The sequence below is a fragment of the Heptranchias perlo genome, chromosome 2 (genome assembly GCF_035084215.1).
Source record: "Heptranchias perlo isolate sHepPer1 chromosome 2, sHepPer1.hap1, whole genome shotgun sequence".
In the NCBI taxonomy this organism is placed as follows: domain Eukaryota; kingdom Metazoa; phylum Chordata; class Chondrichthyes; order Hexanchiformes; family Hexanchidae; genus Heptranchias; species Heptranchias perlo.
This window is the reverse complement of record NC_090326.1, coordinates 126750367-126774962: the sequence shown is the minus strand read 5'-3', so window position 1 is coordinate 126774962 and position 24596 is coordinate 126750367. Positions and strand designations below refer to the sequence as shown.

At 42.4% G+C, this 24596-nt stretch overlaps 1 protein-coding gene across 1 annotated transcript in view; it reads right to left on the bottom strand.

The window, feature by feature from the left end:
- malrd1 (MAM and LDL receptor class A domain containing 1) overlaps positions 1–24596 on the bottom strand; it is a 397527-nt gene that overhangs the window by 65994 nt on the left and 306937 nt on the right. The window contains exons 29-30 of the mRNA XM_068007090.1: positions 12237–12365; positions 5862–6026 (exon numbers count right to left, since the gene is read on the bottom strand). Of these exons, the coding sequence (XP_067863191.1) occupies positions 5862–6026; positions 12237–12365 (294 nt within the window). The remainder of the gene's footprint in view (positions 1–5861; positions 6027–12236; positions 12366–24596) is intronic.

Below are 24596 nucleotides of genomic sequence, written 5' to 3'. Positions count from 1 at the left end.
AGTGTGTTTCAATTTTCCTCAGAGTGGCCCTTGAGAAGGACACTGATTGAATTACATAAGAATTTACAGCACAGAAGCAGGCCATTCAGCCCAACTGGTCAATGTCGATGTTTATGCTCCACACGAGCTTCCTCCTACCCTACTTCATCTAACCCTATCTGCATATTCTTCTATTTCGTTCACCCTCATGTATTTATCTAGCTTTTTCTTAAAGGCATCAATGTTATTTGCCTCAACTACTCCATGTGGTAGCGAGTTCCACATTCTAACTACTCTCTGGGTAAAGAAGATTGAGGTTGAGATTCCTTGACAACAAATTAGTAACTCTGCTCCAGTTTCTCGCTAACTAATTAACATCTTCACAGTAAATAGCATCACCTCCGAGGCATACCGCCTGGCCCATTACAACAAGCGTTCGACCATCACCTTCCGGGAAGATCCAGACTGCTATGCACCTGCTGCTGCTCGGGGAGCTGGCCAAGCACGTCGGAAGGTACAAAGGCAGTGACCAAGTAAGAAAAGCTGGTACCTTCTTGGGAACATTAATAAAACAAAGGTTCTCTAGAGTCACCCATCAAAAAAATTGCACAGGATGGTGAGTTGTAAATAGCATGAAAACACTCTTATCTCCACCCTTCCCCCCAGTACAAAAATTGTGGCTTTTATGGCTCTTTTTAAAATAGTTTCATATTACTCTGAGAGTTATCCTGGGATTACTATCCGCACAGTCCTGCTCTTTAATCTATCTTCTAATTACTGAAAATCCCTTTGCAGGACCTCAATTCTATGTCTTCCGATGTCATTGGATTCAACATGAACTATGACTTCTGGCTGTTCCCCTTCCCTCTCCAAAATCTTCTGCACTGCCAAAATGAAGCAAAATAGACCAAATTAAACTCAAGATACAATAAAATAAATGTGAAAATTTCAATTCTTATGGCTCAGTCACTCCTGCTAAAGCTAACGTTTGCATTCTGTTGGCCTTTGAACTCCAGTGGCCTCTCGCTGCAGGGGGTTCATGTTACCTATCATCGCCTTGCTGTGGTCTACCTTGTTGCCAAGCAAAGCCAAGTCTCTTTCAATAGTAGTATTGTATAGCGTGCAACATATAACAACAATTTTGTCAACATGCTCCAGGCCACTGCATAGCAACAGCAGAGCACTCCAGGTATTTGAAAATTGCTTTAGCAGGTCAAAGGTCTGCTCTATTTACATTTTTACTTCATGAATGTACACTGTTATTTGCTCTTGTGAGGTGTGAGAGTTCAGCAAATAGATCATGAGCCAGGGCCGAAGAGGATATTCTTGGTCTCATGATTCATTGCTTAGTCTTATTGGGCCTTCAAATAATGGCGGCAGAAATCAAAGTGTCATGACTGCTATCAGGGTAGTGGCCATTTATGTGTATAATTTTGTGCCTGTGGCATGGAATTCCTTTCTGTTCATGAAGGCTATTGGAGTGGAGGCAGGGGCCCTTATGGCTACATGGGCGACATCAATAATGTTTGCACTTTGGGGAAACCTGCCATATGCAAAAAAGTGCAGGTCTCCCTTGTTCGAAGGGGAGAGTAATGAAGGAGTTTGCCTTGCATCATGCCAGCTTGACTCAGGTAGTGGACTCTCACAGCTGTTTTATTCCATGGGCTTCAATCTTGATGACAAGCCTATTATGTGGCACTTTATCAAATGCCTTTTGAAAGTCCATACACACCACATCAACTGCATTGCACTCATCTACTCTCTCTGTTAAGTCATCAAAAAACTCTATCAAGTTGGTTCAACACGATTTGCCTTTAACAAATCCATGCTGGCTTTCCCTAATCAATCCACACTTGTCCAAGTGACTGCTAATTCTGTCCCGGATTATCATTTCTAAAAGTTTCCCCACCATTGAGATTAAACTGACTGGCTTGTAGTTGTTGGGTTTATCCTTACACCCATTTTTGAACAAGGGTGTAACATTTGCAATTCTCCAGTCCTCTGGCACCACGCCCATATCCAAGGTTGTTTGGAAGATTATGGCCAGTACCTCCGCAACTTCTACCCTTACTTCCCTCAGCAACCTAGGATATATCCCATCTGGACCCGGTGACTTATCAACTTTATGTAGAACTAGCCTTTCTAGTACCTCTTTTTTTTATCAATTTCTAGCCCATCCAGTATCTGAACTACATTTTCCTTTGCTGAGACTCTGGCAGCACCTTCTTCCTTGCAAAGTACTCATTTAGTACCCCGGCCATCTCCTCTGCCTCCATGAGTAGATCTCCTTTTTGGTCCCTAATTGGCTCCACCCCTCCTCTTACTACCCGTTTACTGTTTATGTGCCTGTAGAAGACTTTTGGATTCTCTTTTATGTTGGCCGCCAGTCTATTCTTATACTCTCTCTTTGCCCTTTTTATTTCCTTTTTCACTTCCCTTCTGAACTTTCTATATTCAGGCTGGTTCTCACTTGTGTTATCAACCTGGCATCTGTCATACGCCCCTTTTTTCCATTTCATCTTACTCACTATCTCTTTTGTCATCCAGAAACCTCTGGCTTTAGTTGCCCTGCCTTTCTCCCTCGTGGGAATGTGCCTAGACTATACCCGAACTATCTCCTCCTTAAAGGCCGCACATTGTTCAATTACAGTTTTGTCTGCCAATCTTTGATTCCAATTTACCCGGGCCAATTCTGTTCTCATCCCACTGAAATTGGCCCTCCTCCAATTGGGTATTTTTACTTTAGAATAGTCCATGTCCTTTTCCATAGCTATTCTAAACCTTATGATACTATGATCACTGTTCCCTAAACGTTCCCCCACTGACACTTGCTCCACTTGGCCCGCCTCATTCCCCAGAACCAAATTCAGCAATGCCTCCTTCCTCGTTGGGCTGGAAACATACTGGTCAAGAAAGTTATCCTGAACTCACTTCAAAAATTCCTCCCCCTCTTTGCCCCTTATATTATTACTATCCCAGTCTATATTAAGATAGTTGAAGTCTCCCATTATCACTACTCTATGGCTTTTGCACCTCTCTGTAATTTCTCTGCAAATTTGCTCCTCTATATTCTTCCCATTTGAGCACAAAATCTAGGCTGAGACTTCAGTGTAGTACTAAGGAAGGTCTGTATTGTTGGAGGTATTGTCTTTCAAATAGAACATTAAACCAAGATGCTGTCTGCCTGCTCAGGTGGAAATTAAATATTCTATGGTACTATTGAAGAGCAGAAATTATCCCAGTACCCTGGCCAAATTTCCTCCCTCAACCAACACAACACAGAATAGTTATTTTGCTGCTCATGGGACCTTCCTGAGCACAAGTCTGCCATCTTTGCCCTCGCAACAACAATGACTGTTCTTCAAAAATAAGCCATTGGTTGGAAAACACTTTGGGACATCCTGAGGACATGAAAGGTGCTACATAAATGCAAATTCTTTCTCTCTATTTGTCACTTGTTTTATTCAGTGATGAAATTGTGATAGAGATTTTTGTGTATATGCCCAACTGAAAGGATCTAGTATGCGTAAAAGTTTAAGACACTTGACAGCCACCAACTGTCTCTAATAGTAGAACTTTGTCTATAGTTTTGGCTCCAAGAGATGGCATAATTCCATGACTGCCTCCCTATGTAAAGCATAGAAGGCAAATATCACTATGCATGTCTCGCGAGTTGCACCTTCATCTGTAGGCACAGCTGGTTAGGTATGGACGAGTGTGGATAGCCTCACTCAGTTGTAAATGCATTTTCTGCTCATCTCTGCGCAGATCCTCTTTTTTATTCTCCAAAATGAGCAAATAAGTATGCCAACTCACCGGATATCTAGCCTCTTAATTGTGGTTGCAGCAACTTAAATTGCAGCTGCTAATATGACCACCGTCCCCCCCCCCCAACCAAAAAAAAACTTAAGAAATTCAAAAAGTAGGCCTGAAGCCAAACCAGAAGCCCATTAACAGAAAATGCACAAGAAATCTGATAACAAACTGAACATTGCAGGAAAAGGAACTTGTGAAGGTCTCACCAGCTTGTGAAGGTCTAGCAGCTCTCACCATCTCTCCAGTATCTGTTTTAAATGGACTCTCAATGACTTCAGTGCAATTCCAGTAAATCAACTCAGAAAATGCTGACATTAAGTACTTTACATGAATTGGAATAATTATTTGAGGTCTTTATGAGGCCATTAGATGAAACATATCACGGGATTGGGGGTAATATTCTGGCATGGGTGGAGGATTGGTTATCGAACAGGAAGCAGAGAGTTGGGATAAATGGTTCATTTTCGGACTGGCAACCAGTAACCAGTGGTGTTCCACAGGGGTCGGTGCTGGGTCCCCAACTCTTTACAATCTATATTAACGATTTGGAGGAGGGGACCGAGTGCAACATATCAAAATTTGCAGATGATACAAAGATGGGAGGGAAAGTAGAGAGTGAGGAGGACATAAAAAACCTGCAAGGGGATATAGACAGGCTGGGTGAGTGGGCGGAGATTTGGCAGATGCAATATAATATTGGAAAATGTGAGGTTATGCACTTTGGCAGGAAAAATCAGAGAGCAAGTTATTTTCTTAATGGCGAGAGACTGGAAAGTACTGCAGTACAAAGGAATCTGGGGGTCCTAGTGCAAGAAAATCAAAAAGTTGGTATGCAGGTGCAGCAGGTGATCAAGAAAGCCAACGGAATGTTGGCTTTTATTGCTAGGGGGATAGAATATAAAAACAAGGAGGTATTGCTGCAGTTATATAAGGTATTGGTGAGACCGCACCTGGAATACTGCATACAATTTTTGGTCTCCATACTTAAGAAAAGACATACTTGCTCTCGAAGCAGTACAAAGAAGGTTCACTCGGTTAATCCCGGGGATGAGGGGGCGGACATATGAGGAGAGGTTGAGTAGATTGGGACTCTACTCATTGGAGTTCAGAAGAATGAGAGGCGATCTTATTGAAACATATAAGATTGTGAAGGGTCTTGATCGGGTGGATGCAGTAAGGATGTTCCCAAAGATGGGTGAAACTAGAACTAGGGGGCATAATCTTAGAATAAGGGGCTGCTCTTTCAAAACTGAGATGAGGAGAAACTTCTTCACTCAGAGGGTGGTAGGTCTGTGGAATTTGCTGCCCCAGGAAGCTGTGGAAGCTACATCATTAGATAAATTTAAAACAGAAATAGACAGTTTCCTAGAAGTAAAGGGAATTAGGGGTTATGGGGAGCGGGCAGGAAATTGGACATGAAGCTGAGTTCGGATCGGTCAATGCCCTGTGGGTGGCGGAGAGGGCCCAGGGGCTATGTGGCCAGGTCCTGCTCCGACTTCTTGTGTTCTTTAGATTTGTGGTTGGGATCAGATCAGCCATGATCTTATTGAATGGCGGAGCAGGCTCGAGGGGCCGATTGGCCTACTCCTGCTCCAATTTCTTATGTTCTTATGTTCTTATGCAACCGCCTATGTGCTATAAATAGGACCTGGCTGCCGAGTGGTGCTGTCTGCACATGAAATGAAAAACAAGCCTATGGCCTGCTTGCCACTTGTCCCACTACCATGATCAAATCATGGGGTTGGCTCTTTAAGATGCTGGACAGTGTACTTATCACTAAGAAGGAAACTAAACCTCAGCCTTGGATTAAATGACAGTTACTTTGAGTTCAGCAATGGTAGAATAGTCATTACCAAGTGGTAATGGGTAAGAAAAAGTAAACACAAAATGTTTGGTCATTGTTTCACTTTCATTTTAAGCAGAGGTTAATTGCAGAAAATTCTATATATGTTAAAAAGGATTATTCTTCGCTTAAAGTTAGTGAATAGAAACAAATACTTTATTCCCTCAGAACTACAATTTGCTCTGAAATGCTGCTCTGTGATTGATAAAGCGGAAGTATTTACCGGGTGTGTGATCAGTTAGCGGACCAGTTCCTGCGGTGATGCTTTTATTTCCTATAGTCCAGTCAAAATCGTCATCATTGTTTTGCATTAAGCCACAATCAGTGATCCAAGACCTTTCAGTTGGGCCATCAAAGTTGCAACTTCCTGGAATGTTAGCAAACCGTGCTGAAGAAACAGAAACAAAAACTCACTTTAATACAGTATATTACATTACATTGTGGAATTGACCAAACCATTTAAAACAAAAAGATGGGAGGTGGTGTTCCACATGGATTGGTGCTGGGACCACTGTTGTCCACAATTTACATTAATGATTTGGATTTGGAAGTACAATTTCAAAATTTGAGGACGGCATCAAATTGGGGGGGTGTAGTTAATACAAGGGAAGAATGCGTCAAAATGCAAGAGGACATTAATAAACTTGCAGAATAGGCATGTAATTACCAAATGTACTTCAATATAGACAAATACGATGTGGTGCATTTTGGTAGGAAAAATAAGGAGGCCACATACCGCTTGGATAATACGAGTCTAAACGGGATAGAAGAGCAAAGGGATCTAGGGATACAGATACACAAATCACTAAAAGTAGCGACACAGGTTAATAAGACCATAAAAAAGGCAAATCAAGCACTGGGGTTCATTTCTAGAGGGACAGAATTGAAAAACAAAGAAATTATGTTTAACTTGTATAGAACCTTGGTTAGATGAAACTTGGAGTATTGTGCATGGTTCTGGTCTCCATTTTATAGAAAGGATATAGAGGCATTGGAGAGGATGCAAAAAAGATTCACAAGGATGATACCAGAACTGAGAGGATATCCTTATGTTTCTATAATCTAGGCTGACATTTTAATGCAGTACTGAGGGAGTGCTGCGTTGTCAGGAGTGCTGTCCTTCAAATAAGATGTTAAGCCTGTTGAGGTGGACATAAAAGATTCCTGGCACTATTCGAAGAGTCGGAAATTCTCCTAGTGTCCTGGCCGACATTCCTCAGTTAACCATTTAGCTTTGGACACTGAACCTCAAGAAAAATATATTGGCCTTGGAAGGAGTACAGTGCAGATTCACTGGATTGATGCCAGGGCTTAAAGGGTTAAATTACGAGGACAGGTTGCATTAATTTGGCTGTTGTCCCTTAAGTATAGAAGTTTAAGGGGTGATCTAAGCGAGATGTTTAAAATGATAAAGGGATTCGATAGAGTAGATACAGAGAAACTATTTCCCCTGGTGGGGAATCCAGAACAAAGGGGCATAATCTTAAAATGAGATCTAGGCCATTTAGGGTAGTGGAAATCTGGAGCTCTCTCTCGAAAAAGGCTGTGGATGCTGGCTTAATTGAAATATTCATGACTGAGATTGATAGATTTTTGTTGGGTAAGGATATCAAGGGATATGGATCAGAGATGAATAAATGGAGTTGAGGTACAGATCAGCCATGATCTAATTGACATTCACCTAAGTGCCTGTCCTGCCCATTTGAATAGCAGACCTAGCCACATGTGCACCATAAAGTGGCCCATTACATGATCCCAGTATTGTTCTCTGTACTACTTCAACTATGATGGAAGCCCATCCTTGGATCTGCTGCTACCTTATTCTGTACCACCAGAAGACTGCAGTACCCATAGGTCTTTCTGGATGACTTCACAGATGTAGCAAGCGGAGTCATCCACAGGCAATGCTTTGGACAGCCTCAAATGAGTCCATGACTTGATCATACTCAGATAATAACTTTCTTTCATAAGCAGGCGCCGTAAGGGCTGAATCCCTGTATCTGTAGATCAGGAAGAACAAAGCTGGCCTTCCAGTAAAGCAGAAATGATTACACCTCGTGCATTAGGTACAAACTAGTCCTTATCCAAGGATCTGCAATTACTGGTCCAGACAGCCCTTCCCAGACACCAGATAACCTGACTTTAGCATCTCTAATTCCCAAGTAAGCCACCACATAGTTATACCATCTCTTGGAGGCCAACCTGAAGATAACTTGTATTACAGTGACCATTTTTCCCATGGGCATGAAGGTCATTACTGCATTGAACTGGTGATATATGCCAAATCAGTTCACAGAAGCATCAAGCTACATAGGCTCTGTTAGTGAGAGGCACCATATTCATCACTTTCCTTGCAGAATGGAGGCATCAACTCGACATGGCTCAAACCTTTTCCCAGGCTGCAGGGATCCCAAGAGTGCAGAACTTTGTAGATGGCACTCATGTACTGTACAGATTGTTGAGGCTGAATGTCATCACCTGACGGGCAAGGTGCATTGCTATTCTCTGGGAGGGTGCCCTTGAGCGCCAAATGATCTTCTCCGGACCCACCTCATGCAGTAGTAATGATCCCACTTGTGGAAGGATCATTAGCATTTGATAAAGTCCCACATAAAAGACTGTTAGCTAAGATAGAAGCCCATGGAATCGAGGGAAGATTACGGACTTGGTTAGGAAGTTGGCTGAGCGAAAGGCGACAGAGAATAGGAATAATGAGTAGGTACTCACATTGGCAGGATGTGACCAGTGGAGTCCCACAGGGATCTGTCCTGGGGCCTCAATTATTCACAATATTTATTAACGACTTAGATGAAGGCATAGAAAGTCTCATATCTAAGTTTGCCGATGACACAAAGATTGGTGGCATTGTAAGCAGTGTAGATGAAAACATAAAATTACAAAGGGATATTGATGGATTAGGTGAATGGGCAAAACTGTGGCAAATGGAATTCAATGTAGACAAATGTGAGGTCATCCACTTTGGATCAAAAAAGGATAGAACAGGGTACTTTCTAAATGGTAAAAAGTTAAAAACAGTGGATGTCCAAAGGGACTTTGGGGTTCAGATACATAGATCATTGAAGTGTCATGAACAGGTGCAGAAAATAATCAATAAGGCTAATGGAATGCTGGCCTTTATATCTAGAGGACTGGAGTACAAGGGGGCAGAAGTTATGCTGCAGCTTTACAAAACCCTGGTTAGACCGCACCTGGAGTACTGTGAGCAGTTCTGGGCACCGCACCTTCGGAAGGACATATTGGCCTTGGAGGGAGTGCAGCGTAGGTTTACTGGAATGATACCTGGACTTCAAGGGTTAAGTTACGAGGAGAGATTACACAAATTGGGGTTGTATTCTCTAGAGTTTCGAAGGTTAAGGGGTGATCTGATCGAAGTTTATAAGATATTAAGGGGAACAGATAGGGTGGATAGAGAGAAACTATTTCCACTGGTTGGGAATTTTAGGAGTAGGGGGCACAGTCTAAAAATTAGAGCCAGACCTTTCAGGAGTGAGATTAGAAAACATTTCTACACACAAAGGGTTGTAGAAGTTTGGAACTCTCTTCCGCAAACGGCAATTGATACTAGCTCAATTGCTAAATTTAAATCTGAGATTGATAGCTTTTTGGCAACCAAAGGTATTAAGGGATATGGGCCAAAGGCAGGTATATGGAGTTAGATCACAGATCAGCCATGATGTTATCAAATGGCGGAGCAGGCACGAGGGGCTGAATGGCCTACTCCTGTTCCTATGTTCCGAGTAGTGTGTCCACTTTGCCAGCCCACAAACAGTGGTTCAGGTACAAGACACCATGTCATGTCTCCAATCAGACTGCCTTTCGGTTCATTTGTACCTGGCATTTCTTCTATACACCCTCCCCACACGCTTGGCAAAGGATGATGACTTTTCAAAACGTGTACTCAAAGCGTATCGTGATGTGATCCTGAGCTCCCAGCAGGTAACTGCACTCAGAATTAGCAAGGGTCATTGATTGGGCTACAAAATTGTACCCCCAATTCTCTGATCAGTGCTTTTTCGAGGCAGCAGATTGTGCAAATACCCCTGATTTAACAACTCAAAATACCTCTGAATTCATAATGAAAACATTGGCCCGGAATTTGCTCTTACAGTAATGGTGAGCCTAACAGGGCTCACAGTTATTTCAGTGCAAATGGTAGAGGAACTTCCGGCGACTGCCCATGCACAATTAAATGCAGAACTCCAGAAGTTCCTCTACCAGATGCCCTGCTTGTCCAGAAACTTTGTGGGAAGGAAAGCTTGCTGGCTGACTCACTGTTGGAATGAATGGACCAGCGCGAAGTTGCTCTTCTGCCCAGCTGGAAACAAACTAATCTCTCCAGAAAAAAGCATGTTCAGTTTTTTAGGTCCAAGGTACTTTTAAGGGCATGGTAAGTCTTATATTGGGCCAGAAATTGCTTTAAAAAGAACGGCAAGCACAACAGTGCTTACCGTTGTTACTGGCTAAATGAAAGAACAAGCTCCGGTGTTTGCACATGCGCAAACGCAAAAATCTGGAACTTGCTCTTCCTGGTTCGCCAGCGGTCTGTCAGCTTCGCATTAAAGGGATATCGCCGTCTGCAATCAACAGAATCAACAGACCAGCACCAACTTGCTCTTCTGTCCAGTTGGAAAGTAACTAATAGAGCCACAAAACAGGTACGCTTAAAAATACCAGGTCCAAGCTAAGTTTTAACAGCACGGTAAGTCTTAATGACTGCCAAACAGCTAAAAATTAACTTTTAAACTGTGGAGTCTCATTACTTCTTAATTTAATAGTTTTTGGTCATTAAAAAGTAATTTTTTAAAATTAAAAAATGTTAACTTTTTTCTTCTGTCTCTTTTATTTAATTCGATTATTTCTTACCCTCTCTCTTTTTTCACTGTCTTTAACTGTTTTCACAAATGATTTTATTGTTGTACCTTTCACTTCCTGCATTTCATGTTCCAAGTGGCAGAAACTGTTTGCAGCTTGTCAAAAATACTGCAATCTGATTGGTGGAGGGGAGAGAGTGATCCTCTCGTTTCTCCCATGAGTCCTAGCTTCTCTGGAGCTAACACTGGGATCTTCTCCGCTTCCTATTGGAGGAAGTGCACCCAGTAAAGACCGCGGTAAGTTAGTGGGTTAGTATAAATCGATGGAGTGGCGAACACTGTTGGTTCACCACTCAGAGCAATTTACAGGCCTAAAGCTGCCAAACAACTTCTCTGGCATTAAAAATTAACTTTTTAAAATGTGGAGTCTCATTCGATCGGACTTTAATTGTTGTTGGACATTTTTAAAAAAAGGTTTTAATTTTTATTTCTTTACTTTTTCTTTGTCTATTTTATCTGTCTTTTAATTCAATATTTCTTACCCTCTCTTTATTTTGCTTTCTCTAACTGATTTTACATCTAGCTTCACATTATAGCTTGTACTTCCTGGTTCCGACTCTGCCCGGCTTGTTAAGGATGCTTCAATCTGATGGGTTGAGGAGGCAGACAGTACCTTTCCCCGCTCACACAGCTCACAGATGCCCGGGAGAGGACGCTGCACTTTCTTTGGGTCCCCACTGGAGGAAGTTGGTGCCCAAAAGCCTGTGGATAGTTTGTGGGTAAGTTTAAATGTAACCAACGGTGGGTGCCGTTCGTTCGCCGCTCAGTGCAAAATCTGGACCAATAGAAATTTGTAAAACTGCTGGATGGGAGAGAGTTCATACTGAGTTTATAAAGTGTCCAAGTAAATATAATGAGGGTCATTTTAAAATAATTGGCAAAAGAACGAGAGGGGAAATATGGAAAAAAAAATTCACACAGAGGGTTGTTACGATCTGGAATGCACTGCCTGAAAGGGAGGTGGAAGCAGATTCCATAGGAACGTTCAAAAGGCAATTGGACATGTACTTGAAGAGGGTTAATTTGCAGGGTCATGGGGAAAAAGCTGGGGTGTGGGACTAAATTGGACAGCTCTTTCAAAGAGCCAGCACAGGCACGATGGGCCGAATGGCCTCCTTCTGTGCTGTAAGATTCTTTCATATATCTGATAAAGTCAGAGAGAAAATCTTTTATTTTAATAGAATCGGTCAAATTGCTCCTATTTAATCATTTAAGTACATGAGAAGCAGTTTCATCAAAGTTAGAAGTTGCTATCAATAATATCTGAATATGTAATTGATCCCAGTGCACGAAAATTGAAACTGTCTTTATATATTTTTCACATCAATGCCATAAAGCACGTGTTCAAATTAAGGGTCAATGGGGCTTCTGAGGTTGAAAAATCATCTGAAAATCAAAATTGAAAATTTATATCCGCTAATGAAAACTTCAGAAGTAAGGCAGCGGTCACAATTTATTATGTAGATATCCATTCTTTAAAGTGTGGCTGGTTCATTTAGAAGAGTTTTGACATTATGGCTCAGAATTCATATTGCAGAACAACAGGAAGATTTATTGAAGAGCAAAGGGGGAGACATTAGTCTTCTGCGTCCAAAAATCATTGATATGTATGCATTATGCTTTCTCGCTTGACTAACTATTAGGTTATATTGAAAATTAATTGAGAATAAAAGCAAATAAATTGTTTGAATAGTAAACATACTTACAGCAGTCAAATTCATCTGATTCATCTTCACAGTCTGATTTGTAGTCGCAGACCAGGTCAGACTCAATACACTTGGCATTTTGACAGATGTAATCGGTGACAGCTGGGCAAAAGCCTGATAAACTGTCATCTGAAATACAGTAAATAAACACAGTCAAAACAAGATTCACTAAATTTGAATGTGTACGCAAATTGTTACCAAATCATAACTGCAATCACTTACAGGGGTTTAGTCTTAAAGGTAATGCTTCTGGAAATTCAGAAAGGGACTTAATTCCCTCAGGAGTTATGTGGAGGGGGTGAAAAACTTGGTGGAGAGTTGTTCATTTGGGTCCCATTCAGGAATTTCCCCGCAGAAGTAACAACAAGCATCCCATTCATCTACCCAAACATGAGTGGATGTATTGTGACAAGGTGCAAATGACTGGAATATGTCATATAATGTATTTCCTGTTATTTACATCACAGTAATGCTGCATGCTTGAAATGCCGTGAGTTCCTGTGTACAGCGTTGCTATGGCATGAGGAGGGGTGGTTTAAATTCTAAGGCCCCAGGGGATTGTAGTCATTCACAGGTCTGTCAAAACACACTCCCTCCGCTCCAATTTACACTGCTGCAGTGTCCCAAGGCCTGCAGCAAAGATTTCCCTTCCTCTCCTGACGCTGGCTGCCATATTGTAGACTGTATATAGTGACACCACTATTCCCGACCAGAAGGGAGATGATTGGGTAATTGCCCCATCAATCATGCTAAAATTTATTGTTTGACTGCATGTCCTGCCGGCCGTAAGTCCCGCCCAGCCTCCAAGTCATTGGCTGACACAGTAGTGTCAATAGACACTCCGCATACTGTTTCCCAATGAAAATATTCAAATGAGCCTGACGTCAGGAAATCAGCCCTATGGCGGGCAGAAGTCCCACCATGCCAAGGTCACACCATCATAGAGGCTGGGAAGAAAATCACGCCTTTTATCTTGTGTATAGTCAGAAGGATACAGGATAAGATGATTACTTGTACAATAACTCTATTGTATCTTCAGTCATAGAATCATAGAACGGTTACAGCACAGAGGCCACAATTCGGCCCATCGAGCCCATGCAGATCAATCCAGTTAGTCCCATTCCCCCACTCTTTCCCCGTAGCCCTGAAAATATTTCCCTTCAAGTATTTATCTAATTCCTTTTTCAAAGCCACGATTGAATCTGCTTCCACCACCCTTTCAGGCAGCGTATTCCAGATCATAACTACTCGCTGTATAAAAAAGTTTTTCCTCATGACGCCTTTGGTTCTCTTGCCAATCACCTTAAATCTGTGTGTTCTGGTTCTCGACCCTTCTGCCAATGGGAAGAGTTTCTCTTCATTTACTTTATCTAAATCCAGTCACGCCTGCCACCACAAATTAATGTTTTTCTTTACTTTTAATAAAAGCAGAGATAAACAATTTGTTGAAGATTTGTGCTGCACTAGCTATAAGATGCGAATTTAATCCCTGAAAAAGTGCTTCCATCGAGTGCAGGTCAAAGAATTGGTGCTATGGTGTGGAGCCCTATCTCATTCCTTCGCTCCTGCCGATCTTCTGAGTGACATGTTCAGCTGGGGGAATCTTCCCTCCCAGCAAAACACTACAGATTCCATGGCATGATTTGAAGAAGGGCAGAGAAGTTTGCTCAATATTCTAGCCAATGTTTATCCCTCAACCAACATTGCTCGAATTAATTATCTGATCATTTATCTTGATGCTCTTTGTAGGACCTTGTGGCTGTGTTTTCCTACACAACAACAGTGACTACACTTAAGAAGGATTTCAAGCATTTTGGGACATACTGAGGACATGAAAGGTGCTTTACAATTACAAGTTCTTTCTTTTTTTCTTAAAGCACGCTGCTGCAGGAGCTGAGTTGATTCAAAACCCCCCAAGGAGCAAACAATGGTGCTTTAAATTGTGATCTGGCCATCCCTTAGCCACAGTCCTGTACCTATACCTACTGAATAGAATGGACCAGATCTTGCTGGAGTGGGGTATCTTGCAGTGTACGCCGTTAGTTAGACTTTTTCCTGCACCCTTCAGCTTGAAATTTTTTTGCGCCCTAACTTGCGGGCTGATAACGGGGCATCTGGGACCTTAGTGAAGGGTGGGACTAACAGTGTATTTCCTTAACCAATGAGATTTAAGGATTGAGAAAGAAACAGAGGAATAATGGAGAAGGAGGGTGAATTGGAGTAAAATCAGGCACAGAAAGAGAAATAAAGGGAGGGAAAGAAAAATTGGATTAAGAGAGAGAGGAGAGAGAAACAGAAAGGAAATCTCTAATAGGAATTTACTACATGCAGGAATGAGATTGAACACTTTAAATTGTTTCTTTCCTGGGCCAGAGAGGTTGATTGGCATTGCATTAATAATTATCACGTCATTAAAAAGGTACTTACACTGTTAAGTTCCAGCCATAACTTTCTGCAGTGAGTTTAATGGCCAATTAATGTGCAAATTCAGCAAGGTCTTAAAAGTGACCGGGAGGCTATGGATGAAATATCGTTTGCGTGAAGCAAACGGCAGAGCAGAATAACTCGAGCAGCAAATTCTGGAGATTTGCAACTCACTGCGTATCTCTTAATCCCCTGAACTTGCGACCAATTTGCACATTAATAACGGTGTATATCGTTAAAATGCATTTATTTTTCCAGCAAGATTCGGCCCAATAGGATTCATCTGTGACAAAATGAAGCATCTTTGTCTTAGATTTAACTTGGTATTGGATTCTTAAATCCTGCCACGGTACATAGCATGAGAGTTAAAAACCAACTCACAGAAATTATGTCCCAACTTTGCTCAATATAACTTATATTTGGTCAGTTGCTGGGCAGTTTGCTTGAGGAATAAGCCAAGTCACTCAACTCAAATAAGACATGTTTTTGTCATTTGTTTAGATGTCAACTTTTGAATTTAACAGAAAGCTATTTAAGTAACTGCTAGGTTCCAGTTGCTTATTGGCAGATGCTGATGACTGACCCTCCCATTCTCAAAGCAGAAGGCAGTCATCATGGTCTTGAATGGATTAGGTTTCAGATACTACAGTCTCAAATAGTATTTGAATCCTTGTGAGTCTGCTGCTAGGACCTTATTTAGCTGTTCAGATATATTCGCTGATGAGCAAAACACAAAAGAAGGAAATAAAGAACTTATGTAGCACCTTTCATGACCTCAGAATCTCCCAAAACGCTTCACAGCTCATAAAGTACTTTTTGAAGTGTAATTACTGTTGTAATGTTGAGAAATGAAGCTTCATCTGCTGGAAGTGCATCCAGGGAATTTGGATACAGAGGTCAGTGGGCCCTACAGGATTTTTCATCTGTTATGTTCGTACTTTGATCTTCGCCAAAATTATGATCGGTGCTCCTGGAATTTGAATTTCCACAACACAAGCACAGATTCTTAAAATCTGCTCTGTATTGTGAGTGTAGATATGCCTGAAGTAGTATCACCTCTACATAGAAGAACTTTACAAGAACAAGGGTGGTCTAGAATCTAGAAGAACCTTTCTGATACCCAATAATCATTTGCTGACATATGCCTGTCCGTGATATAGCCACATTAAAAGAACATTCTGGAAGGAAAATTGACAGTGAACATTGGAGACAGGATTTTGACCATCAACTGGCTACAGATGGTATATCTCCAGGATTCAATTGAAGGCAGAGCCTCTGGACATGTTCCAGCCAATTACAAAGCTAGGTGGGAAAGTAAGCTGTGAGGAGGACACAAAGGGCATGATTTTAACATTGAAAAACTTCTGGGTTGGGGGCGGGGGGGCATTCAAAATCGCAACCATTTCAGACCCATCCCCAAACCGCCCATTTCTGGTTTTCACCAGAGCGATTCGAAGGGCGGGCAACCAACTTGCTCCCAGGAGGTGGGTTGCACACTAAAACCTTTCGAGGAGGCTGCAGAATTTTTGCAGAATTTGCAATTTTAACCCCTGGGGGCCTTCTCATTCCTGCCATGTGAAAGGAGGTGAGAAGACGCAAAACTGCAGTTGAATGCCTTTCTGGCACAGCTTGTGGGCCTGGAGGAGCCCCTCCCCCCGTGACCATCATGCCCACTGGTGTCCCCATGCCCACTGGTGCCCCCATGCTCACTGGTGCCTCTATGTCCACCAATGCCCATCAGCGCATGCCTCCGTGTGCCCCTCCCATCCATACAATCAAAGACTTAGCTGAAGATGTCCTCTCCCTGGCTGCTCTCCCGTCCAACTGAGACCAGCCTGTCAATCAGGCCGGCCAGTCGGACGGAAAACTGACAAAAAAAATAAAAGACGTCCTTACGTCAAAATCGTACGGACGTCTGGGAAACCTATACTTCCTGGTTTCCCATCCGCAATTTGACCGCCCCCTTCCCGGCTCGGGGTCAAAATCATGCCCAAAGAGTCTGCAAAGGGATATAGACAGATTAAGTGAGTGGGCAAGAAGGTGGCAGATGGAGTATAATGAGGAGAGTTGTGAGGTTACTCACTTTGGTAGGAAGAATAGAAAAACAGAATATTTTTAAAATAGGAACTTAGGAACATAGGAACAGGAGTAGGCCATTCAGCCCCTCGTGCCTGCTCCGCCATTTGATAAGATCATGGCTGATCTGTGATCTAACTCCATATACCTGCCTTTGGCCCATATCCCTTAATACCTTTGGTTGCCAAAAAGCTATCAATCTCAGATTTAAATTTAGCAATTGAGCTAGTATCAATTGCCGTTTGCGGAAGAGAGTTCCAAACTTTTACAACTCTTTGTGTGTAGAAACGTTTTCTAATCTCGCTCCTGAAAGGCCTGGCTCTAATTTTTAGACTGTGCCCCCTATTCCTAAAATCCCCAACCAGCGGAAATAGTTTCTCTCCATCCACCCTATCTGTTCCCCTTAATATCTTATAAACTTCGATCAGATCACCCCTTAACCTTCGAAACTCTAGAGAATACAACCCCAATTTGTGTAATCTCTCCTCGTAACTTAACTCTTGAAGTCCAGGTATCATTCTAGTAAACCTACGCTGCACTCCCTCCAAGGCCAATATGTCCTTCCGAAGGTGCGGTGCCCAGAATTGCTCACAGTACTCCAGGTGCGGTCTAACCAGGGTTTTGTATAGCTGCAGCATAACTTCTGCCCCCTTGTACTCCAGTCCTCTAGATATAAAGGCCAGCATTCCATTAGCCTTATTGATTATTTTCTGCACCTGTTCATGACACTTCAATGATCTATGTATCTGAACCCCTAAGTCCCTTTGGACATCCACTGTTTTTAACTTTTTACCATTTAGAAAGTACCCTGTTCTATCCTTTTTTGATCCAAAGTGGATGACCTCACATTTGTCTACATTGAATTCCATTTGCCACAGTTTTGCCCATTCACCTAATCCATCAATATCCCTTTGTAATTTTATGTTTTCATCTACACTGCCTACAATGCCACCAATCTTTGTGTCATCGGCAAACTTAGATATGAGACTTTCTATGCCTTCATCTAAGTCGTTAATAAATATTGTGAATAATTGAGGCCCCAAGACAGATCCCTGCGGGACTCCACTAGTCACATCCTGCCAATGTGAGTACCTTCCCATTATCCCTACTCTCTGTCGCCTTTCGCTCAGCCAACTTCCTAACCAAGTCCGTACTTTTCCCTCGATTCCATGGGCTTCTATCTTGGCTAACAGTCTCTTATGTGGGACCTTATCAAATGCCTTCTGGAAGTCCATATAAATAACATCCATTGACATTCCCCTGACCACTACTTCAGTCACCTCTTCAAAAAATTCAATCAGGTTTGTCAGGCACGACCTACCTTTCGTGAAACTATTAAATGTTGGCGTTCAGAGAGACTTGGGTGTCCCTACAAGAAACATAAAAAGTTAACATGCAGGTGCATCAGGCAATTAGGAAGGCAAATGGCATGTTGGCCTTTATTGCAAGGGGGTTGGAGTACAAAAGCCAGGAAGTCTTACTACAATTGTACAGGGCTTTGGTGAGACCTCACATGGAGTACTGTGTACAGTTTTGGTCTCCTTATCTAAGGAACGATATACTTGCCTTAGAGGCAGTGTAATGAAGGTTCACTAGATTAACTACTGGGATGAGAGGGTTGTCCTATGGGGAGAGGTTGAGTAGAATGGGCCTTTTCTCTCTGGAGTTTAGAAGAATGAGAGGTGATCTCATTGAAAGGTATAAGATTCTGAGGGGGCTTGACAGGGTAGATGCTGAGAGGTTGTTTCCCCTGGCTGGAGAGTCTAGAACTAGAGGACAAGGCCACAGGATAACAGGTCGGCCATTTAAGACTGAGATGAGGAGGAATTTCTTCACTCAGAGGGTAGTGAATCTTTGGCATTCTCTACCCAAGAGGGCTGTGGATACTGAGTCATTGAGTAAATTCAAGGCTGAGATAGATAGATTTTTGGATTCTAGGGGAAATCAAGGGACATGGGGATCGGGCAGGAAAGTGGAGTTGAGGTTAAAGATTAGCCATGATCCGATTGAATGGCAGAGCAGGCTCGAGTGGCCAAATGGCCTACTCCTGCTCCTATTTCTTACGTTCTTATGTTCAGATTAGTTATTGTTAACTAAATGCGTCACTAGCATTGTATGGCTTCAGATCTGAACCCTTGTGAGGCATCTGTACCAACATCTTGATAAAAAATAAAATACGAACAACATGTGAAAATGGTGGACAGAAAATGACCAGCTGGTCAATTGTCCTGTCCCAGACAGTCATTCTGCAATTAAGCATCATGACCTCAATACCGCCATCCATCAGCAATCTTCTGGGAGAGGCAAAAAAATAGAAAGAACTCTAGGCCAATTCAGGCAAAAAGAATGCTGGAAAATTCATCTCTGAGGAATGAACAAAGAAGCAGGAGTGCTCGTCCTGGGCCCACCAAAAAAAAATTACAAGTTTCCTGGGCTGTTTTATGAGTGGCCTCCAACAGTCCCCGAAAACCCAGTCCAGATCATTTTCATATAAGATGAGTAATGGTCCTAACACTGACCTCCAGTGAACATCACTGTTTATATCCATCTCGTTCAAAAAAACCTCGATTACAAAATGACTCTGTTTTCTGTCCTTTAGCTATTTTCCTATCCCTGCTGCCGCATTCTCTTTAATACTGGACTTCTTAACAATAAGCATCCAATGTGAAATCTTTTGCAAATCCATATACACAACATCCACTGTACTTGCTTCACCAATACATTATGGGTCAGAATTTGCTGGCAAAATAATGGTGAGTTAGAGGCGCACGCCGTTATCAGTGTGGAAAACATCCAGCAATTTGTGGCGAGGAAGAGATAAGCCGTGAGCTGCGAATCGCCACATTGCTGGACAATTTGCACCGCTCTGCCACTACCCTCACTACAATGGGATCTCACCGTCAATCTTCCATGAGTTTCAAGAAATTGCTGGATTCGTGCCGTAAATACAAATTAAACTCACCGCAGAAAGTTAGGGCTGTTCTTACATGACTGAATGACCCTTTTAATGACGAGATTTATGGCCGTGACATGCCACTCAACCTCCGGGTCCCAGAAAGGGAACAATTGAAACTGTGGAGTCTCACTCCTGCAGGTAATAAATTGTTCCTAGAGGTCTTTTAAATTTTAAATTATAAATATTATTTTTTTTTTCCTTTTCCTTTCTGTCTCGTTTATCTCTCTCTCTTAATTCAATCTTTTTTTCCCTCTCTTTATTTCTCTTTCTGTATCTAACTTGACGTTAATTTACCTATTTCCTTCTCCGTTGTTCGCTCTCTTTCTTTACCCTTAAATTTTTTTTTTTCTATTCGTTCACGGGATGTGGGCGTCGCTGGCAAGGCCGGCATTTATTGCCCATCCCTAATTGCCCTTGAGAAGGTGGTGGTGAGCCGCCTTCTTGAACCGCTGCAGTCCGTGTGGTGACGGTTCTCCCACAGTGCTGTTAGGAAGGGAGTTCCAGGATTTTGACCCAGCGACAATGAAGGAACGGCGATATATTTCCTTGGTTAAGGAGATAGACTATTGGTCCTGTCGTTCACCGAAGTCCAGATGCCCTGTTCACCTTGCCATGCCATTATCAGCTTGCACTTCTAGCAATTTGAGGGTCAAAATTAATTGGAGCTGAAAGTTGAGGAAAAAAATGCAACTCATGGTGTATGCTGTGGAATGCCCCACTCCAGTAAATTCTGGGACAATATTATTTCCTCAACGAACTATATTAAATTTATCACACGTAACTCGCCTTTTGTAAATCTGTATAGACTATTCTTAATTAAAGGTGTCTTTATAGAATCATAGAATCATAGAAGTTACAACATGGAAACAGGCCCTTCGGCCCAACATGTCCATGTCGCCCAGTTTATACCACTAAGCTAGTCCCAATTTCCTGCACTTGTTCCATATCCCTCTATACCCATCTTACCCATGTAACTGTCCAAATGCTTTTTAAAAGACAAAATTGTACCCGCCTCTACTACTGCCTCTGGCAGCTCGTTCCAGACACTCACCACCCTTTGAGTGAAATAATTGCCCCTCTGGACCCTTTTGTATCTCTCCCCTCTCACCTTAAATCTATGCCCCCTCGTTATAGACTCCCCTACCTTTGGGAAAAGATTTTGACTATCTACCTTTCTAATTGTGCATTCATTTTATCCTGTAATATGGCCACTAGAAGCTTACCCACTGCTGATGTTAGGCTGACTGATCTAAAGTTACCCAATTTATCTTTCTCTTTTCTTGAACACAGTGCTACATTAGCAACCCTCCAGTCCTTTGGCACAACTTTCATATCCAAGGATGTTTGGATACAGCCTGTACTATTTCTTCTCTGAACTCCCTCAGCCACCAGAGATCAGTATTTTTTCTACTTTGAGTTGCACCAACTTTTTCAGTACTATTTCCTTATCTATTGCTATCCTGTCCAATTGTTCCATCTCCTCCTCTTACACCTTTTCATTCCCACTATCACACTCTTCTGTAAAAACCAAGGCAGGTACTTATTTAAAATCTTTGTCATTCCTTAGTCCTACAAGAGAGGAGGGTCCTTTTTCATCTTTAATCAGCTCTACCTTTTAACTATTCATTTACATTTTATGACCTTGAAAATCCACAGCCATTCAGGCATACTCCTGCTAGAATGGCTAGACTCAAGGCCACAACCTGAATATGCCGGGTCCTGCGTTTCCACGGAAGTATCCATGATGGCCTGTCATGGGCAGAGCTTCTGACATCCGAAATATGGCCATCATTGTAGAGGGGGATTGGGGTCTCCTTATGTCAGGAGTTCCTTTGCCCTGGGCCTTCACTAGTACCTGGCAATGGCAGGCAGAGGTACACCTGGTCAGTCCAGAAATGCCTCCCTGACCACTGGTGGTTGTAGGGATAGGGGTTCAGATTGGGATTTTGTCCTGGACCCCCCGAGCATTGGGGAACAATTATTTTTAAAGCAACACCCCTTAAAGGGGTTGCGGGGGCAGTTATAACTTGTTTCCAGGAGGGCTCCAACAACCTCCGCCCGATCACTTCCACCGGACTCTCTGGCCGTCCCTGTATGTCAGGTATCCTAGATGACCCCCTAATGTTGTACCTTTCCTCCTTCCCAATACCCATTCCTCTTCCGACCACCCCCTCACTACACCTACCTCTTCTCTTTAACGACCCACTCAAAGAATCATAGAATGGTTACAGCACAGAAGAAGACAATTTAGCCCATCGAGCCCATGCCGGCTCTTTGTAAGAGCAATCCAGTTAGTCCCATTCCCGCGCTCTTTCCCTGCAGCACTGCAAATTTTTTCCCTTCTAAGTATCCAATTCCTTTTTGAAAACCACGATTGAATCTGCTTCCAATGCCCTTTCAGGCAGCTCATTCCAGATCATAACTACTCGCTGCGTAAAAAAGTTTTCCCTCATGTCTCCTTTGGTTCTTTTGCCAATTACCTTCCGCGAATGGGAACAGTTTCTCTTTATTTACTTTATCTAAACCCTTCGTGATTTTGAACACTTCTATCAAATCTCCTCTCAACCTTTTCTGCTCTAAGGAGAACAACCCCAGCTTCTTCAGTCTATCCACATAATTAAGTCCCTTATCCCTGGAATCATTCTAATAAATCTTTTCTGCACCCTCTCTAAGACCTTCACATCCTTCCTAAAGTGCGGTGCCCAGAACTGGACACAATACTCCAGTTGTGGCTGAACCAGTGTTTTATAAAGGTTCATCATAACTTTCTTGCTTTTGTGCTTCATGCCTCTATTTATAGGATCCCGTATACTTTTTTAACCACTTTCTCAACATGTTCTGCCATCTTCAAAGATTTGTGCACATATACCCCCAGGTCTCTCCGTTCCTGCACCCCCTTTAGAATTGTACCATTTGGTTGCTGTGTATTGGAGTTCATTAACAAAGTTTGCCATCAGTAAGTAGATTATTGAACTAAAATATTAACTTATGGGTGTAGTAGAATGGTGAAGCTGTTGGGGAGTTCACAAACCATCTTTATCCCAGTGCTCTGCCCTCTGTAACATGAGCCTCATCAACAGGACTCGGTGTCCTGAACATGATTTTGTCAGTAGTTGCATCATTGAATACTGGATGTCATGGGTAAATTGGGATTTTATCCATTTTGTGGAGCTATTATGCTAAAGTATTGAGTGCCATAAAACTGGAATACAGAATGTGTTATTTTTACCAGCTATACTGGCAATTTAGCTGATTCAGAATTTTGAAACGAGCATTTTTATGGACTATTACAGGTGATTGGCTATTTTTCTCATTCATACTAATGAATTAGTATTTCACAAAATTGCCTGCAGGAAGATCGCACTCAAAGCCATTTTGATTGACAATTATTTAAATCTATAAAACAACAGGGTTTTAATCCTTGCTCTACAAATGAGGAAAATATGACCTGGTATCTCTACTGAAGTTAATCCAGATCCCTCACACAGCAAGGCAGATTTTCCTCTTGCTGCATTTGTGTGTAAAGGATTGTGTGGGCACAGTGCATAAAGGTAAATGGGGCAGGGAGGATAGCATGTGCATAACCGAACTTACCTGATTTTCTATCCATTTAAATTAATTTCTTCAATTAAATAGATTTCAGTGTATAAGCCTCCTGCTGCATGTAATGGCATGAAAATCAGGTTGGTTCTATAAAGGACAGGCAGTCAGCTCTGCCAGATTACTGCTGTGGCAGTGAAGACAAAAATCTACCCCATTATTTAACAATGAGTTTAAGAGCATAACCAACGGCATGAATATAAAATTAACAAACAAAAGATTAGTTGGTTGCTTGTGTATTTTCCCTCCCTTTGCCCCACCAATGGTGGCTGTGCCTTCAGCCACCTAGGTCCCACACTCTGGAATTCCCTCCATAAGCCCCTCCGCCTCTCCACCTCCATTTCCTTTTTTAAGATCCTGCTTAAATCCCACCTCTTTGACTAAGATTTTATCATTCCTCCTAATATTTCCTTCTTTGGCTCAAGTGTCCATTTGTTTTCTGATTATCCGTCTGTGAAGCACTTTGGGACGTTTTTCTACGTTGAGGGCATTACATTAAAGCAAGTTGTTGTGCTGAAATTCTGATGACCTCATTGCACCATCAGAGCTAAGGCAGAACAGGACTTCCACCTGCCTTAAAGTTGTGGTACTGATTCCATTGTAAGTTATAGAGTCAGGCAATTTAGATAACCAGAGGCATGCAGGCTCTGTAAATACCTGAAGGACAGGCAGAGATCTAGTGCAACACCAGGATGCAAAACATGCTTCTATTTATATAGGCAATGGCGGCATTGGAGGAAGACAACTCGAAGAAACAAGCGGCAATCATTAAGGAGCCAGATCTGCATGTTCTCCTAGTGAAGGTATGGAGCAGGAGGGACGTTTGGGGTTGGGGGCGAGAAATCCACCAAGAATGTAGTGCACACTTTGTAGAGAGAGATGGCTGTGGCAGTGAGTATCATCTCCTTAACTCTAGGACTTTTTTGCAATGCAGGAAGAAGTTTAGCAACCTCACCAGAGCAGCCAAGGTAAGCTACCTGCTCCCCCTAGCCCTTCCTTGCAGTCTCTGTATATGTGTGGCACTCGTTCATTCATTACACTCATAGAGCCAGAGGAGTTAAAAGTGAAAGTGGGATCTGACAGTAGGCGGGGGGGCGCGGTGGGTAGAGTGAAGGGTCTGCAGAAGTCAGCTTTTGGCTTGTGAGCCTGTGGACTGAGATCTCTGGGCTCCTGCTCTCAAAAGGAGGCTGGCTGAGTACCACATGGAAGCACTGAGGACCATCTTGGAGTACCAGAGACAGATGGCAGGAGTCACGATGAAATCTAATGCTATCCTTCAATGGAAAAGAAAATCAGGCAGGGTG